Source organism: Bidens hawaiensis, unplaced genomic scaffold (assembly GCF_021521415.1).
Source record: "Bidens hawaiensis isolate Kalapana, Puna unplaced genomic scaffold, B.hawaiensis_p1.1 tig00032069_1, whole genome shotgun sequence".
NCBI lineage: Eukaryota > Viridiplantae > Streptophyta > Magnoliopsida > Asterales > Asteraceae > Bidens > Bidens hawaiensis.
In genome coordinates, this window is record NW_027505236.1 from 30,314 (window position 1) to 50,334 (window position 20,021).

Sequence of the window (20,021 nt, forward strand, 5' to 3'; positions counted from 1 at the left end):
TACCACATGTAGAAATGGTAAGAACCACTTTTTTGTTCTTCTATACGTTAAACGTCAACGGTCAAATTTAAGGAAGGTCAACCAAAATCATTTTTATTAAGTCATTGTATCACAACTTTACGTGTTGTACACAATGATGTGTAAAATAATTTTATGATATGCACAAACAATGAAATAAAATCTTGAATGATCAAAGGATTAACTTAGACTTCTGGAAATTAATTCACAAAAACTAGTTGAGTAGATTCATAAAAACGAACACGTACATAACATTAAAATAGTCACAACACTAATAATAACGTCTACTCTTCCTCGTCACTTTCCGCCGCCGCCTTCGCCTTCGCCTCTGCCTCCGCCTTTCTTCTTCTCGCAGCCGCCTCCTCTGCCTTCCTCCACCTCCTACGCATCACTTGTTGTTCCATGCTAGCTATTTCCCCTTCTATATCGGCCGCTTGTCGCCCTTCGCCGCCCTCCCTCTCTCTTTCGGCCTCTTCTTCCATCAACCTCTCTTCATCCTCGGCACATGACTTGCATTTCAAAAAGATGGATTCTTTTCGACCCAACAAAACTTCATCCATAAGTGTCATGTTCCTAACATCAAATGAGTCGGCCAACAATGTTTTATCCAACGTTTGGAGGATCGAATCCTCTCCTGCTAGATATTGAGGAGAGTTGTTTTCTGATGTCATTGTGAACCTCATGAAAACAAAAGACTTGTTACTAAAGGACATGTGAACCATCGGATGATATCTTGGAACCACAAACATATCACCTTCATCAACCTGAAACCGCAAGGTTGTGCAATCCGGTTCACTCGTAACGCTAGGACAAACCACTTGAACCATTCCTTGCCCGTTCAACACAATCATTATTTCCTCACTTGTTGGGTTCCAATGTGGCCCCATCATTGATCCCTTTCAACAATAAAGCATCATCAAACCTTAAACCGGCATATACACCACTAGGAAAAAGGGTAGCCTTAATTTAACGATAATATACGGACAACAATATAAAAAAACCTCGTTAAGAGCTTTCACAACACATCATCAGACCCTCCTCCATATTTAAAAATATAAAAAATAAAATGTTCTATCAAAAACAAACTCCATCCTTTTCACCATTTAATTCTCTCCAACATTAAATTATAAAAAGGTGTTATAGGGTTATAGTAACTTTTCATATATGAAAAACTCATTGTTGTTGAGACCGGACCGGCCGGTTGAACCGATCCGACCAGGATTCGGTCCAGCGACCGGCCCGGTTTTATATATTCGCTCGGCTGCAAGGGAACTGGCCGGTCCGAACCGGTTTGACCGGTCGGACTGGAAAACCGGACCGGTTGAACCGGTTTTCAATGAAAAATATTTTTTTTTGAAAAATTATATTTCAAGGATCCGTCTTTTTTTGACCGAATTTGTTCGGCCGGTCTGACCGGTTGAACCGGTGAACCGGTTGGCTGTCCGGTTCGATTATGAAAACATTGGAAAAACTACTACTACAGTACTACTCATCCTCCATCAATTAATGCGAATGTACATAAACCAGAAAAAACCACTTTAGTGTTCTTTTTTTTAAAAATGAATGATAAATTTTAAAAAGTATGACTTTTAGTTAATTTATAGGGTAAAATATGATGGATGAGATGCGAATGTTCGGTAATAGGATTTTGTGTTATATATTTAGTTGTATTCGAAAAGGTGTCAGAATTTCCATCCCTTCTTTTTATTATTATTACTATTACTATTTAGTTTATTTCTTTTATATTTGTTTCATTTTTATTATTACTATGATTTTATTATTGTTTTTTCTATTATAATTTTAATAGGTTTTCTAATACTTAACTTTCCACGGAATAGTATCAGAATTTCCGACTCTTTTCTTGACAAAAAAAATCTCATTATTATCATTATCTTACTGTATAGATCTTTCGGAAATGCGTAGGAGTTATCTTTGGAAAATATTTCACACAGCAGATTTTCAAGCAAAACATTTTGGTCGAAGAACTGTTGCGAAATTTCACTTTCTACGTATTTGTGACGAAAATCGTAGTCAGAAACGGCCCATTTTTCTTTTATAATATCAAACTAAAATGTTGAACCATATAGCAAGTTTGAACAACAAATTTACCTTGGTTAGATTCACCATGGACACACTATAATTAGATAGCCCATCCAACTGTTCATTGTTCACGCTCGCACTCCATCCGAAGTGGTTTCTGACGTCACGATCAGCCTTGAAAATATTGTATGCCTCTCTTCTATCCTTTTGCTTTTTGCCTTTTTTCTTTTTATCCTTTTTCTTTTTGTCTTTTTCATTTTCCTCTTGTTTTCTAAGGCGAAAACGTTATAGTTCTGGGTTCTTAGAAAGGCTCTAACAATCCCAGAGTTAACTTCCGACATAAAAGCATTCGTTTCACTTTCATGTTCATGTTCTTTTACAATCAATGGTTGCCTTTCTCCTTCTCTCAGTTCTTTTACCACTTCCTCCGACACCTGAAAATAGAAACTATTTCTTGTTTTAGGTCCAACAATTTTAATTTGTTGTTCTGTTTAAAAGATTATAACTTATAATCATCATGTAACACTACAAGCAAGACAAATGGTTTTGTGCCATTTGTATTGAATAGACTGAGTATAGACAATTAACCAAAATGCATTTTTAGTTTGCATGTGTTTTCAAATAATTAAACTTCATGTTCCTGAGTGTATACAAATAATAAAAAAATGACAATGAAAAAATTCCCAACTTGAAATTCCACTTATTTACAAACTATGAGATCTGACAATTCTACACTCAAAATGGGATTATTTTAGGAATTTGCTTATACTTCTCTCTCTTTTTTAAGAGCCGGGCCATTGGTCCACCTAATCATCTTAGTTCCATGAGTATGGAATCGTGGAATGCTAGGCTGACAAGTCCCCTAAGGGATCGCATTTGTTTACACTTCTAACACTACTTTTAAATGGTCACAAAAATATTCTTTTTCTACTAAAATCGCTATTGTAAACACACATTTTATTTAGCAATGAAATTGTAGTCGCAAATACACGTTTTCTAGTCATGTTTCTAGTTATAAACATAACTTAGTGTTTTAACTTTTTAAACCAGGATTTTCACATTTGTTTCAGTGTTTAGTACAACGTATCAAAATATACAGATAAAGAAAGAGAGGAGTTTACATTAAGAGTTGCTTTAAGGACATTGTTGTCAAACCGTAGCACCAGGTCACGAACGCCCGTGTAGACTCGCCCACATTCCTGGTTCTGCAACGTGCGAAAATTATCAAATTAACATACATACATTGCACTTAAACCTCAATAATCATTAAGAATCCAACAATTACATCATCCTACCGGTCCATTGAAAAAAACAGCATAGATTTCAAGATCTTGTGGATAGTCGGTTAAATTGTTTCGTAAGTAAAAAACAGTTTGGGGTTGCAATGCGAAAATGTCTCCCGTCTTCAACTTTAGTTGTTGGACTTCATAGTCTTCTTTCTCAACTTCAATCCAGCTCAGCATTCCGTTGCCTGATCATCGACGATGATGCCAAAACCATTTATTTATTATTATTATTATTATTCAAAATAATATGTCATTAGAAAATTTAGTACCTGAATTGACAAAGAAAACCATTTCTGAATAAAGATAAGTAGGAAGGAATAAAGAGTGAGGGTCCATGGTAATAAAATGGATGTGGTAACATCCATTTACGCCGTCATTGATCTTAATGGCCGAGATATCACCGTACTCCGACCACACTAAAGGCGACCTCTCATCTTTCCTTAGTACCTTAGGTTTGTCAATGCGGCTACCACTACCACTTAAGGTTGTAGTTGCAATTGCATGATGGAAGTAGAGAAAGTATGCGGAGAGTACAAGACAAATTGAGAAACATTTTGATCTCATTTTGGTAATTGTTTAATTGAATTATTAGCATGGAGGGGAGGAAGACCGGGTTAAGTAGAGTGAGTGTAGTTTGACGTGGCATTGGGCGTTGAACACGTGGATGGGAAGTTACATGCAGTTTTGAAAAGTTGCAATGTAATCATCATTGTTTTAAAAACCGGTTCAAACCGGCCGGTTGAACCGGTTAAACCGGATTTCGCATAGCAGGCCGGTATTTTGAGTTTGGTATTTTTGGCCGGTTTGCTAGAACATTATACCGGCGGTTTTTTCTAAAATACCGGTTTTTACCGGCAAACCGGTTTTATGTTCAAGAAATTTTTGATATTTGCGACCCATATTTTATCAAAATAACTTTTAACCCAACGACTAATATTCAAACGTGGAAGCTTTAAGACTCTTTTTTTAAAATTGAGTGCTTTTGTGTTATTTTTTTTGTGGATTGTCTTTTTGATTATTTTTTATTATGATCATTTACTTTTGGATTATTTTTGGAGTTAAAGTTGTATTTATAGGAAATTATAAGGTAAACTATTCAATCGGTTGAACCTCCTGGTATAACCCGGTTCAACCGGTAATACCATTTTTTAGCCTAATCCGGTACGTATAAAAAACCGGTTTTTAAAACATTGGTAATCATGTGAGTACTATTTTGGAGTGAAGTCACTGCCGATTTCGTAAGAGTAGTGTAAATCTAAATGTGAAAATTGGACGGATTTGAAACGAGTATATCCTTAATTTCAGTCTTATATATCCTGTTGTAAAAACATATATAATGTTAAGTGTTTTTCAAACCCTCACAAACCGCCATATGATGCATACAAACTTTATTGAAAATCATTCATGTATTTCACAATGCTACATCTTTTACAAACATTACTTCTACAATAAATTTGTAAAATGCATACGACTAACACAATTTTTTTTATATTTCGTAAAAGTGAAAAACAAAAAAATGAAAGCATACATAAACTAAAAATAAAAACGTACATCCACTATAAATAAAAATTAAGATATGTTATCTTTTTTCTTGATTGATTCACATAACTCCAAGTGGGCTGCCAATCTCTCCGGATTTTTGTGCATTTGGTCCATCATTAGTATATTAATGACTTTGATTAAATAGAAATTATTGCATTCGTACTTATAACACGTTCTGGTTCTCTCTTTTCGATCCATAAATTTTTCCATTCGCTCGATGAGTTTGTCGAGAGATTTCGATGTCACATTCAATTCCATCTTTGCTTTTGACTTCTTTAGGCCGGTTGGATGTGACAAAAATTATATTATGTTATTCAAATATTTACAGAATAAATAGAATTTAAGATATGCTACGTTACTTTTTGATTTATTCACATAATTTCAAATGGGTTGCCAATCTCTCGGATCCATCTGCGTTCGGTCCATCAAGCATGATTATTAAAATATATTATTGTTACTATATTAATAGGTTAGCAAAGAGCGGGTTTTAATCCTGACCGTCCGATGTAAATCCAAGATTGATTCTTAGAATAAGCTTAACCAACCAGCAGTTTCAGGCGGTTACGCCCCTTCCCACGTTCCTTCACATGCCTATACAACCTTGCTGCTTTAATTTTCATAATATATTATTGATTGCAGATGCGGCTTGACTTACATTTGTGGTCGGTAAGAGGCCTCCCATGGAGTATACCTGGCAAACAGTCGGGGTGTCGGGTCCTTCTACCTCTCTTCTTTCAAAATTGGTTACCGCTTTGCAATTTTTTAAGTGTTTAGGGTTAGGTGCCTCATAATATGTGTTGTGTTTTGTACTGTCAGTTTGCAGTGTAGATGGTTCTTTCTTTTAATCTTTTTTTTTTGTTTGACAGCGTGCGGCTGTGTTCCATATTTGCTGCTACTTGGTAGGACTCATGTAAAGGTAACGTCTTTATCTGTTATGCTTTTGAACTTCTTTGTTTTTAATGACGTGTGACCCAAATGTAACACACAATTTGTTTATTAATAACTTATTAATGTTCAAAGAATTGTTCTGTTAATTATTTGCTTCCTATGTTGATCTACTAAGTATATGAAAGTATGAAAATGATAATATTTTATTTTTTGAGTTAAGACCTCAAATCTTATAATTTTTTCAAAATGACAGTTTAATACTTTATAATACAAAGGGTAAAATTGTCATTTTGAAGATGAACAGAAGTTTTAACAAAAGTTATAAAGATGAACAACAGTTTTAACAAAATATGTAATATTTTGTTTTAACTGTTGCTTCCTTCTTTATTTAATCATTCAAGTTAACATAAACAAACTATAAAATGGACGCGTCTCAAATTCAGAAACCTAATTAGAAGTCAACCCGAATGAAAACCCACACTATGATCCTTGAATGCATATACATAAAATTAATCTTTCAAGGCCTACAAAGATGAGTTACGTTATCCCAGTAATGTGTTAAGGTTTGCTATTATAAACGGGTCAGGCGTCGAAATCATGTTTTTCAAGAACATGTCAAAATTATCCCGTTAATCGATCTAATTTACTTAGTTACCCCTGCCGCCTGCTTAAATAATTCGAAAATGACCTCTTTATCCTCGACTGCATGTGTCACTTTCTTAAGCTTTACTCTACACATCTTTGAATTTGGATTTAAATCTTTACTGAAATTTCAAGTTCCATATATTAAAATGTCATCTTGAACTTCTTATGCAGTTTAGATGCCTTATGGAAAGGGAGCACGAATCTATCATCTAAAGCTTTGGCCTGTGAGGAGGACAGGTGGTACCGAACTAATGACATCAATTTTTGAGGATATGAACTCATGATAGACGTAACCCAACATTCTTTTTTATGTTTAGTTTAGTTGTATTCTTTCTTTTTGACTGTATATAAAAGAAGACGGTTTTGTAACGGAGCGTATAGTCAAGTGGTATCAAGGCATTTCCATTATTGTCAAGTTGGAATATCATCACCCTTCATTAACTAACACTTACAAATAGTAAGCTCCTTTAGTTTCTTGTATTTTAAAATGCCAAAATTTAAGACAAAATGATCATCCATTCGCCTCATTTAGAGGTCAGCGTAGATGATCCTATACTTGACATATTATTACCAAAATGTTATGTAATAACAAGTAATGCATTTGAACAAGTGCCAGTAGGTTTCATTGGAAAGTGTGGAGTCACAATTGAATTGATTTAGATTTGAATCAATACAAGGCAACTAACTTGTATTTATATCGTTGCATACAACCTACGTCTTCAAAAATTATTGCAGCGTTGAAAAGCCGGGTCAATCAAAGAAAGAAAATGCTATACATTACATTAAAACACTTGGCCACCGAATGGGTACAAACTAGAGTTGGTTACTGTTTCCTGTAACATCAGTATCTTTATCCAGACTCGCTATGCTAATTCATGTTACTGAATAAATGTGGTCACAATGCCGTGAAGATATTCTCATCCACCGGACGGGTAAAACACTAGTTGATGATGGTTGCCATTTCATTCAAAATCCCAATTAACCTACACAATTAGAGTTTAAGGTGTTGTACTTACAAGAAGAATGCGGTTAGTATACGTATTATATGGTTTCTTTGATTGTAAAAACCTAAAAATCATTGATGGTGGGCGATGGTAAGATAAACTAACACAGTATTAAATTACAACTAAACTGGGAAAAAAGAACACACAACACAACAACACGAGATAAGAAATACACAGTCACTACCAAATTCAAATTTAATTAATAAAAAAAGAAAGTGGTGATTTCACTTGAGCATTTGACAAATTACAAATTACATAAACGAGTAATAGACCCGTCGCTTTGCGGCGGGTGTGTAAACAACCTTTGCGGCTTACATGTCTATGTTTTGGACGCTTGGACGCTTACCTGCAACTTAAGAAAACAATAATGTTTCACCAAATGCTTTGTTTCAATCCAATTTATGATAAAATAATATTTTATGTAAGTATTTTAAAGTTAAAAAATAAAGAAAAGAGATTTAAATGCCCTACCGTTGCCTAACCCATGTACGCTTTCATAGTATTAAGGGATAAGAATGTTGATTTAAAAGATATCTGAGACATTCTGAAACATTTGTAGTCTTTGTACCATAAGCATAACAATTAGTTATTAAAAGTGTATAACCAATACGGAGTGTACCATCTTAAAGCATATGTAAAATGAACCATAGAAATGCCAGGCAACCAATTTTATGAAATAATGTATATGAATAAATGTGTGGCCACATAAGCGACACAAAATTTGACCGTAGATATATATATATAGAGAGAGAGAGAGAGAGAGAGAGAGAGAGAGAGAGAACATCATGTTGAAGAAACCAACAAAGGGAAAAGAAATTAAGAACCATCAATTTCAATAATCTAGAATGAGTGAAGAAAAGGAGGTAAAGCAAAGGAACATCTTAAAAGCCAAGGGATTGTTTACACGTGTTCATTAGAAGTGTAAAGAAGAGAACACTACTCCATTCATGCAACAAACAATCCAATAAACAATTGTACTAACAACAGTGCGTAATGTACCACACATCAAGCGGTAAAAGCAATAAACAGTAGAAACATGAGAGGGCACCGACCTTCCAATTTAATATATATAGTAATATCATTTGTAAAGTTATTCAAACAACATGAAACTGATCGCATACACCATGTTACATGTAACAACACGACAGGGTCTCTCCATAATGCCATGCCGTTTTGGTAATTCAACTGTATTCAACAATTTATAATAGTTCAATCACATACGAAGATAGTATTGTTGGGTTTTAGTGATGCTCCGTCAAAATTTTATTTATTAAAACCCGGTTTAATAAATGCGACAAATAATAATTAATCTTATTAACTTAATGCGCAACGGAATATAAACGAGTAATCAGCACCAAAACTAAACCCGACAGAATCCGGTTATAAATCATATGAGCACGGTAATATAAACAAGCCATTAAGTATGATTATTATAAACCAATTATATTTAATTTAACCCCGGTTAATAAATAACCGGTCGAGACACTGAGAGCTAACGGACAACGCTAGGTGACAAATGAGACCCGACGGTGGCGGTGCACTAGGCAGCAACAACGGCGGTGTACTTTAGCAGCAGCGATGGAACACGGCGGCGGCTGTGGCGGGTGAATAGGAACCACGACAGCAATAGCGGCGGTGCTGTGGTGTTCAGTGTTTACTGATAGCAGCGGCAGCGGGGTAGTGGCGGCGGCCGGTGTCACACCCCAACCTAAGGTGGAAATGTCGGGGCGTGATCCGATTGCTCACAGCTCGAAGATACCATTATGCATAAAGGGTGACAATATTTAATTAATTATTTTATTGAAAGAATACACAATATCCAAAATAACAAACAATTTAAATACATGAATGCAAGCTCAAATAATGATTATCTTGTTTATATCCTAAAATCTTGTCTAAGCGTCCAACTTCAATCTTCAATAAAAAGCATCCTGCATATGCGTTGAAAATAGAGTTTGTCAACATAAAGTTGAGTGAGATGATCACCAATTTTGACACAACAAATAATTATATAATAAATAAATAATAAATGATAAATATTAAATACGCAAACAACACATGTGATAGTAATCAATCAAATCATAATAAAGAATATATCAACCATAAACGTGCTAGTGTGCCATTAAATCGTTGCCAAGCGAATCAGGCATTATTACAATGACTAAGATTGTCGGTTTACCTTCGCCAAGCGAATCGGGCTCGGGTTAATACGACGATCTTATGATCATACTAATGAGTACCCTATACAAGGGAATACGGTGGACCTCTCCGACAATGATAGATTATACACATAAGCAAATCGCAACTAGAAAATAGCATTTAATTGATATGCACACAATGATTATGTTTGTGAGTTTGTGTATCTATATATATATATATATATGATAGAAAAATATGATAAGTACGCATATGTCCCCAAAACGTTAGAAAACAGTAGATAAAATGGGGAATGATCAAACTCACCTTAGATTAATGACAAACGAATATAAATATGAATAAGCGAGCTAATGAATAAGTGATTCGTCCACTACACGTCAAACGATATGAACAAATCAGAATTTGAAACTTTCAGATATGATAATATGAGTAAAAACGAACTCGTTTCCGCTGGAATCAACCCAAACGGATGTTTAGAATTCAAGTTATGTTTGTTTTAAGATTTAAGCGAGCTGGTACTGACCAGAATCCGAACAGCTAGTCGAAAGTCGGGTTTTGTTTAGTTTTCTTAAAATTTCGTTACGAGAATAAAAGTATTTTAAGAGATTTAGATACAAAAAACGAATTAGGAAACAAAATAATCAATTAATGACAAAATCGGGTATAATAACTTAAAGATTTCGGTTTGGACAGCAATAAAACGAAATTTAAATGTTTATAACATTAGTTGACATATATTGGAGCTTAAGTTTCGTTAATTTAATCGAAAATAGGAAAGAATTGGCAAAACTAGTCCATGTAGTTCCCGAAAATGCGATTTTTAGCTGTTTTAAGCAAATTTAAATGTTTCTAAGGGCTATTTGGCATGATTGAAAGTTATGAAATTATAAAATAAGTTAAACCAAGTTAAATACCAATAAAACAAGTTTTAAATACTTCGAAAGATCCAAATTACGTTCCCAAATCGGTTTAAACTTAAACGAATATAAATACGCAAAATCCAAGATATTACAACCGGTGAAGCAGCGGCGGTTGCGGCAGGTAAGGGAGCCGGCGGTGGTGGTGGTGCGTAAGCTTGGAAGAGGTAATTGCTTGTGGTGGGTAGGGTTAATATTATAATATAGGTTAACTAGTTTATAAATAAATTAGTTAAGCTAATAGGCCACCAAGCCCATCTCTTGTTTTCAAAAGCCCGTTCCATAATAGCTCATTAATTTATGTCATATCCGCTTAACTAAATTAAGTGGGTTTCACGCTCGTTACCCACGGTGTAACTCTAACGGGTCAAAAATCGGTCCACAACGTTTACTTTACCGAACCAGTCCATAAAATCCAACAGTCATGTATAGCTGGCAGTTATACATTTATCCTCAACACTGACAGCTAGCGGTGCTCTAGCTGCACATGGATGCCCCCAACAAGTTATGACATTTTAAAGTCATTAACCAAAACATCTTGGAATACACTATTCCAAGATAATGAACTCACGGTAATCGTCTTCATTTATCCTTTCCGTAGAAGATATCAATTGAATAATGAGACATGGATCATATTCAATCTAATATGGTGTTCATTCCTTATTGTTCTCGATCTAGAATCAAAGTGGTCCAATCAAACACGCAGTAAGTTTGGGTGAGGCCTCACACTTCACCAGCTTGAATCAATGAGGGCGCCAAGATGTCTAGCTATTACATATCATGTAAGAGTACAGAATCCCATCTTGATTACATACAATTCCCACTGAACTTCAGATTATTCCCAACCAATGCCTTTATAGCGCAGTCACGCGACAGCGGTTGACACTGATCAAAGAATAGCCTTTAGTAAGCGAAAGTTCTAATATGTATCTCAGGTCTAAGGATACTAAATAAGTATGCCAATATCAAAACATCTTATGAATACGATCCATGAAGATGATTTGATGCGAGTTACATCTAACATCATTCATAATGAGGTTTGTGAGTTTGGAAGTCAACTCCTTGAGTCCAAAGTTAGAATAGTCTTAATTCAGAGTCGTTCCCACGAGTCTGACTGACTACGAATAATTTAGAATACAATATACATGGATTAAACGTATTAAAATCGAACACACTTATATTATTCAACATTTGCATTTAACCATTAAATCAAAAGAGAACTCAAAAGTGTAACTATTTAAATGTTCACACATCCAAGTACTAAATCAAAATAAACTACTAGCTAATCTAAGAACGATAGCATCTTTGTGATGATCATATCTGTTTAGTTAACGGGTCAGCTAAGTTTTGATCTGTGTCTCCCTTGCTTATTATGATGTCTCATAGTTCCAGTATATCCCGTATATAGTGGAACTTACTTAGAATGTGCTTGGCCCTGTGATGAGATATGAGCTCTTTGGCTTGAGTAATGGTTCCCGTGTTATCACGGATTACGTCGATCGGTTTCCGAAAACCTGGAATCAGATCAAGACGGGCTATGAATTTCTTCATCTAAGCAGATTGTGAGCGAGAATCATCTCGGTCAGTCTGGAACCTAGCATCAGTGTAACAGTGAGCTCTTCTTCCACTCCTCCAAACACTAAGAACATATCCTTGGTCCTTTTCAGGTACCTAAGAATGTTCTTTACTACAGTCCAACGGGCAATGCCAGGATTTTGCTGAAAACGACTAGTCATGCTCAATGCATACAAGATGTCAGGTCTAGTGCATAACATAGCATACATGATAGAACCAATCACTGAAGCATATGGAATTGCTTACATGTGCTTAGTTTCAATGTCCGTTGCCGGAGATTGCGATTTGTTCAACACGGTTCCTTTAGCCATGGGGACAGCTCCTTTCTTGAAGTTATCCATTGAGAAGCGTGTCATTACCTTGTCTATGTATGTACTTTGACTTAGCCCTATAAGCCACTTAGACCTATCTCGATAGATCTTGATTCCAAGAATATAAGCGGCTTCACCAAGATCTTTTATTGCGAAACAAGATCTCAACCATTGCTTAACTTCCTTAAGCATATGAATGTTGTTTCCAATGATTAGTATATTATCCACATATATATAGGATGAGGAATGATGTAGTGCTCCCGCTACCCTTTCTGTAAACACAAGGCTCATCTTCATTTTTAATAAAACAAAACTCTATGATTTTCTCATCAAAATGAAGATTCTAGCTGCGAGATGCCTGCTTAAATCCATAAACAGACTTATTCAGTTTGCTCACCCTGTTAGGATATTTAGGATCGACAAAACATTCAGGCTAAACCATATAAACATCTTCAGAAAGGTGTCCATCTATAAAAACAGTTTGACATCCATTTGCCATATCTCGTAGTCATAATACCCGGCCACGACAAGTAATATCCTTATATACTTAGTCATAGCAACGGGCGAGAAGGTTTCATTATAGTTAATACCCTGAGCTTGAGTAAAACCTTTCGTGACTAGCCATGCTTTATAAGTTTGTACATTTCCATGCATGTCGGTTTTCCTTTTGAAAATCCACTTTCTCCCTACTACCCTACATTCAGGGGTAGCTCAACTAAGTTCCATAATTTATTGTCACGCATAGATTGCATTTCGGCGTTCATGGCATCTTGCCATTTCTCAGATTTCAGATCTAAGACAGCAGATTTGTAATTAGCATGTTCGTCGCTTGACTCGGCTACTAAGAGGACTTCGGGACCATCTAGATGCCAGAAGTAATTAGAATTTGGTATGCGAGTCCCATTACTTATGCGAACTCTTGTGTTTATGCCTGATGTATCAGCAACAAACAACTTGTTGATCAGACGTTCTAACTTCCTCTGCGATTGTTTGTGGTTCTTGAATTTCTTCAAGATCGACAATATTATTTCTAGTTCATCGATCGAGAATTTCCTTCTCGAGGAAGTGACCCTTTCTTTTGATAGAAATCATATTTGTATTAGGATGGAAGAAATAATATCCGATTTGGTTATAGCATCTGACGAAAACAACTTTTACACCATGAGGATTGAGCTTGCCGTCAGAATCACTGTGACATGCATCACATCCCCATACTTTAAGGAAAGACAAATTGGGTTTACGCCCATGCCATATCTCATATGGGGTTTTTCTTACCTTTTTAGTTGGAGCCAGATTGACAATGTGGGTGGCGGTCATATGGGCAAAGCTTCAAAAGGAGTTAGGCAAGTTAGTTCTACACATCATCGATCAGACCATGTTTAGCAAGGTTCGATTTCTCCTTTCGCTTATGCCATTATGTTGGGGTGTGCCAGGTGGAGTGAGCTATGAATCAATTTACGCTCTTTTAGATGATTTATGAATTCTGAGCTAAGATACTCTCCATCTCGATCTGTGTAATCGTCAATAAAAGAAACGAAGTATCTTTCATGATTTCTAGACATGGTCCTGAACAGGCGTAGATATCAATATGTATGAGTACAAATAGATCCATTGCTCGTTCATTCTTATGAGTGAAAGAGTCTTTGGCGAGTTTACCAGCTAAGCAAGATTCGAAGTCATTAAAAGAGTCCGGTCCTGTGGATTCAAGAATCCATTCAGATTGGAGTCTCTTAACTTGTGCTTTGCTTATGTGGCCAAGTTGGCAATGCCATAGAAATGTATCATTGATGCCAGATCTGATACGCTTAGAAAGATTATATACATTATTGTTTATTTGAACATCAATCTCATAAGTACCATTTCGAGGTTTAACCTCAAAATAAAATATATCATTCAAGTAGGCAGAAATAGCATTACCATTAAAAGCATACTTAAATCCTTGTTCAAATAGTAAAGAAACTAAAATAATGTTTTTGGTCAAACCAGGTGCAAACAAACAGTTATTCAAAGAAACTTCAAGGCTAAATGGGCAAGAAAAATGATATGTGGCAGTTGCAAGAACTAGGACACTCTTCCCTCACCAACAATGAGTTCCATGCTGCATTGTTTTAGCTTCTTCCAGTTTTCAGGCTCCTACAAGACCTTAACGATGTGGTAACCACATCCGGTATCAAATACCCGTGTGTTGCTAGAGATAGTGAAAAGTTCAATAACGTAAATGGAAATACCTTTAGAGGATCTTTCACCATTGGTCTTTTCAGTTCAGCAAGACAGTCGGAACAGTTATGCTTCCAATGTCCCATTTTGATGCACTTGTAGCATTGGCGCTCCTCAGGAGGCGGCGGTGGGAAGTTTGCAACACCCTTGTTAGTGTTGGTAGCCGACTTGGCAGCAACAGCAACCTTTTTCTTGCCTTTACCGTTATTAACCCAGTTCTTGGGTTTAGGCTTCATGACACCAGCAGATCAAACCATAAGAACTTGATTAGTCTTAGCTGGAATATTCATCTCAGTCGTTTTGAGCATTCCATGAAGCTCCGGAACTGTCTTCACCCAGCTACTCATGTTGAAATTCATTACGAACTGGTCGTAAGAGCTGGGAAGAGAGTTCAAGATGAAATCCGCTGCCATTTCATCTGACAGGGGATAATCAAGTTTCCTCAACTGTTTGATGTACCCTTTCACTTTGACGACATGCGCGCTAAAAGATGATCCCTGTTCCATTCTGCAGCCGATAAGCTGCTTCATGTTGTCATAGCATTCTTGACGGACTTGTTTCTGAAACATGCCCTTGAGTTGCTCAATCATCTCATAGGCAACAAAACCTTCCAAGCCTTTAGCAAGCTCGTAAGACATGGTGGAGCATAATTCAACAGACTCCAGCAGATTCGTATATATGCTTGTCAAGAAACACTCTGGTAGCAGCAGTATTGTTTTCAGGTTCGGCTGGAACAGGTCCATTGAGAACATAGTGCTTCTTTGCCATCTTGAGAACAAGTCCCAAATTGCAGTTCCATTCAAGAAAATTGGTGCCATTCGGATTTTTTTTTCTCAAGAATAGTTTTGAGGGTGAATGAGGAGTTTTTATCAGTTGACATATGTTAAATAAGTAAAAGTAATTTTTCGATGTTTTAATCCTATTATCAATAACCCAATAAAATTAATAAAATAGGAACTTGAGAATCTGGCTTCCAGTTACTAATGGCAGCTGTAGCACACAACATTAGTAAGTGGTTAGGCAGACATGCAACACTTGCCAATTATAAATAAAGCACAACTCTCGGTTATGAGGCCTAGTAAGACAACAATTGTCTAAGTAGATACGTTTAGCCTCATCTATGCCCACCTTAGTCTCCAGACAGCTGTAGCACGTAACAGGAGAGTAAAGTAATAGTCGACCTAATATAGTCACTTGTGAAAGGGCCGGATGTGTCAACGAAACCTTTTCTCCTTGAAGGGACAGGCTAGAAATCAAGTGTGGTGCTGTAGGGCAAAACACTTGAAGTTTCGCAGTATGCCTCTAGTGTGGCTTATAGTAGGATGGTATAGACAATTGATTTTAAAATTGGGATTAAGTGTAAATATTACCTGATGAACCCTCCCATCTCTTAGGACACTTAGTTTTATATAACCTATTAAAACTAAGTTTGTCGCGATAATAATAGCCAACTTTAAGTTAATAGTTACCTATTAAGTTATAAGTTTTGGAAAATTAAATTTAGTTAATTTTGCAAAACATGATTGGCTATAAATTATTTTAAATCAAACTTTGTTTTAAACACAAAATTTGACAAGTTGTAACCCTTTTAGAACTTGTTTTAATATTCTAAAACTCCTTTTAATATATATATATATATATATATATATATATATATTTTGGTGTGAGGTTGGTTATTATATAACAATTATAAAAATAAGCAACCACAAAAGCAATAAAAATATGTAAATCTATATGGCCAAAATTTGTTCGATCTTGCTAGAGCCTATTAGCAAGAACGAACGGGTCACAGGGTCATAACACATAAACAACAAGGATGGACTTGAGTGCATCCAATCGTCGTCTCGAGCAACTCCCACTGACTTCATGATTTCCGTTTAGTTTCCATGGTCTTTGTCTTTGGGTCTTCGTTTATTACAATATTTATAAATGAAATACAAATAAATGCAACAAAGGAAACACCCTAACTATTACAACTTTGAACCATCCATATGGCCAAAAACCAAAAACCAAAACATCACAAACAACCACAAATACAGTCGGACAAGATTTACATATTACATAACAATCACACAAAAATTCGGGCAAGCTTTTGGTCAAATAAAACAAAATAAAATTTTGACCAAAACATAAACTTGCAAAATAATAATAATAATAATAAGACCAGAAACTTTAAAAATAGTTAAAGTTTGTGTTCTAATTCTGGTTAAAAGACCAGTACCAAATCGTACGTTGTAACCAAGGCTCTGATACTACTGTTGGGTTTTAGTGGTGATCCGTCAAAATTTTATTTATTAAAACCCGGTTTAATAAATGTGACAAATGATAATTAATCTTATTAATTAATAAATGCGCAGTGGAATATAAACGAGCAATCAGCACCAAAACTAAACCCGACAGGATCCGGTTACAAATCATACGAGTACATTAATATAAACAACCCATTATATATAATTATCATAAACCAATTATATTAAAGTTTACCTCGGTTAATAAATTACCGGTCGAGACACCGAGAGCTAACGAGCAACGCTAGGTGACAAACGAGACCCGACGGTGGCGGTGCACTAGGCAGCGGTAGCGGCGGTGTACTGTAGAAGCAGCGACGGAACACGGTGGCGGCTGTGGCGGGTGAACAGGAACCGCGACAGCAGTGGCGACGGTGCTGTGGTGTTCAAGGATAGCAGCGACAGCGGCGTAGTGGTTGCGCCCGATGAAGCAGCAATAGCGGCGGAAGGTAAGGGAGCCGGCGGTGGTGCGTAAGCTTGGAAGAGATGATTGCTTGTGGTGGCTAGGGTTAAGATTATAAATCCTTATGGTGGCTAGTTTATAAATAAACTAGTTAAGCTAATACGGGCCACCAAGCCCATATTTTGTTTCCCAAAGCCCGTTCCATAATATCTTATTAAAGTATGTCATACTTGGTTAACTAACTTAAGCGGGTTCAACGCTCGTTACCCCCGGTGTAACTATAACGGGTAAAAACTCGGTATGCTGCGTTGACTTTATCAAACCGGTCTATAAAATCCAACAAGTACAACCCTAATAGTCTTCGATAAAGAAAATGACTTATCATCAGATGAATGAATTATAAATCATCTTTCAAACTAAAGAAAAGTAGTAACTAAAGGAGGATCATACGGCATATGTATATTGCACACTTAATTGAGTAATTCCCTTTACATGTCCATTGCTCCGATTTCTTTTCTGGACCGTCCACTCAGTAGCACAAGCCTAAACTTTTCTTTACCTGAGGCCTAACAGTAACTCCTTAGTCCAGTCCACTAACCTTTTAATTACAATTCCATTTTTTGATTTTGGTCTGAGATCAAGTGCTTAACCACACCATAGTAAACTGCAATTCTTCCATTTGTTGCATTTATCTTCAAAAAACTTTAATTTATATTTGCCTTTTATGTTGACATCCCGTCTTATAAAGAATAACGCTTGTATTGGCATATAGTTCTAAATACTGTTAAAAAATATTAGATCGAAATAAATTAATTTTTTTTTACAATGATACACTTTTGATTTAATCATCCAACATTTGAACCTTGATTGATTTCCTCCTTAGTAAATCAACCAACATCGACAAGGACTACCTGGCAAACAATCCCCAAAACTGTTATCTTCCTTAATTTGCGTGTGCAGTCCTAAAGAGTGAGTAGCTGCTCTTTTTTACTTCAAGCGCAAGTACCTGATTTAGAATACTTTCGTAGATTTTTTGATGAATGTGATGTGATGGTGGACCTTGATCACTAATTGTTCATGATGTGATTATTAATCTTGATCTTATTTTGATTCTGAAGAAAATGTGATCTTGATATTGTTTTTCTCTTCGATCATATTGGCTTTTAACGTTTTATATATGTTTTTCTTTATCATGCTTGTAAACTTTGTTTGCTTAAATTGCATTATTCTACTATGCTTGACAGATGCTGGCGCTGCCTCTTTGATCCGGTTCTAAAATTCAAAATTGATATGTGATTTATAAAAAAAATTGATTTGATCCATAGAAGCATTATGGGGGAAAGGAAAACACACATATATAATATGAAAGTTGTTAGGATTAAACGCACACACGAACCGAACACAACGCGAAAGCAATAAACAAACACGAGGATTTAACGTGTTTGGTCTAAACTGACCTACGTCCACGGGCTGCAACCAGGGTATTTTATTATTGCTACTGCCTCACTCGTGAGGAATTACAAGTACAAGATTACAATATATAGAGACTAGTTAGGGTTTCTAGCTTAGGGAACAAGATAACATAAACGGGCCCTAGTAAAGAGATATAGGGCTGGCCCAAAACCTCCTATGTCTTCTATCTTTATAAAACCCATTTAATCCGTCTTCAAGTAAACCGGGCCCAACCCGAGCCCAAGCCTCCACAAACCTAACAATCTCCCACTTGGAGGCTTGATAAACTTCAAACTGCCATCCGCCGTGAATAGTTGTACCTCTAGTAATCTCCTCGACTCACCTGGTTGCAGCGGCCTTCTAATCAGATAACCTGAAGGCCCGTTGAAGCTCCGCCGAGCTCCAACACATCAGTCATGGCTACAACTGCCACTGACTCGTCCTTTTGCCCTACCGGCTCCCACTTACACAAATTGCCGGATTCTGAAATACCCTGAGAACAAACAACACTCTCCATATGTAGCAGGTAACCTTCTGGAGAGACTTTAACAGAAGGAACACTGGTTCTTTTAACCCACTGTTGTCTGGTAGATGTAACTGAAGCTTTAACTGACTGACTATCAGTGCTCCCACTGTCACGAACACCTCTGACTTGTTTTCTTGAACCTTTCCATATACGTTCAACCTGAATCTGACCTGTGGCTCTCGGTTTATCTCCTGCAAAACAAACCTTCTTCTGCTCACTAGACTCTGTGAACCGGATTTTGACTTTCTTCTGAACTGGGGCGGTTACTCCCTTAGGCGGTAAACTGACCATGTACAGCCAACCTCTCTTTCTTCCTTGAGCCATAACAAGATTACCTTTAACCACCTTCCACTGCTCGTTCCCGAACTTAACTTCATGCCCCTGATCATCCAATTGCCCAACTGAAATCAACAATTTCTTTAGACCTGGAATAACCCTGACATCTCTCAAAGTCCATGAACCAGCTGAAGTCTTCAAATCAATGTCACCCATGCCCGTAACGTTAAGAAATTCATCGTTCGCAAGTCTTACTCTTCCAAAATCACCAAAATTTAGATTCTTCATCGTTTCACTACAGTGAGTGGCATGAAACGATGCACCAGAATCCATAACCCAGGAATCAACGTTACTCTCAACACTACAAACCAAAGCCTCATCACTGCTGACCCCGTCATCTGTGTTGTCTTCTGTAACGTTCAATTCTTTCTTACCATTCGGACACTGATTTCTGAAGTGTCCTTTCTCTTTACAAC

General features: G+C 36.4%; 1 protein-coding gene across 1 annotated transcript; it reads right to left on the reverse strand.

Annotated features, from left to right (window-relative positions):
• Positions 1 to 302: 302 nt before the first annotated feature.
• LOC143611725 (vicilin-like seed storage protein At2g18540) lies at positions 303 to 3,949 on the reverse strand. Its single transcript, XM_077085885.1, has 6 exons — positions 3,614 to 3,949; positions 3,346 to 3,529; positions 3,180 to 3,270; positions 2,343 to 2,492; positions 2,128 to 2,292; positions 303 to 914 (listed from the first exon to the last, which is right to left on the reverse strand). Exons 1-6 carry the CDS (start codon positions 3,906 to 3,908, stop codon positions 303 to 305), a joined length of 1,497 nt encoding a protein of 498 aa, XP_076942000.1. The 5' UTR covers positions 3,909 to 3,949.
• Positions 3,950 to 20,021: the final 16,072 nt, after the last annotated feature.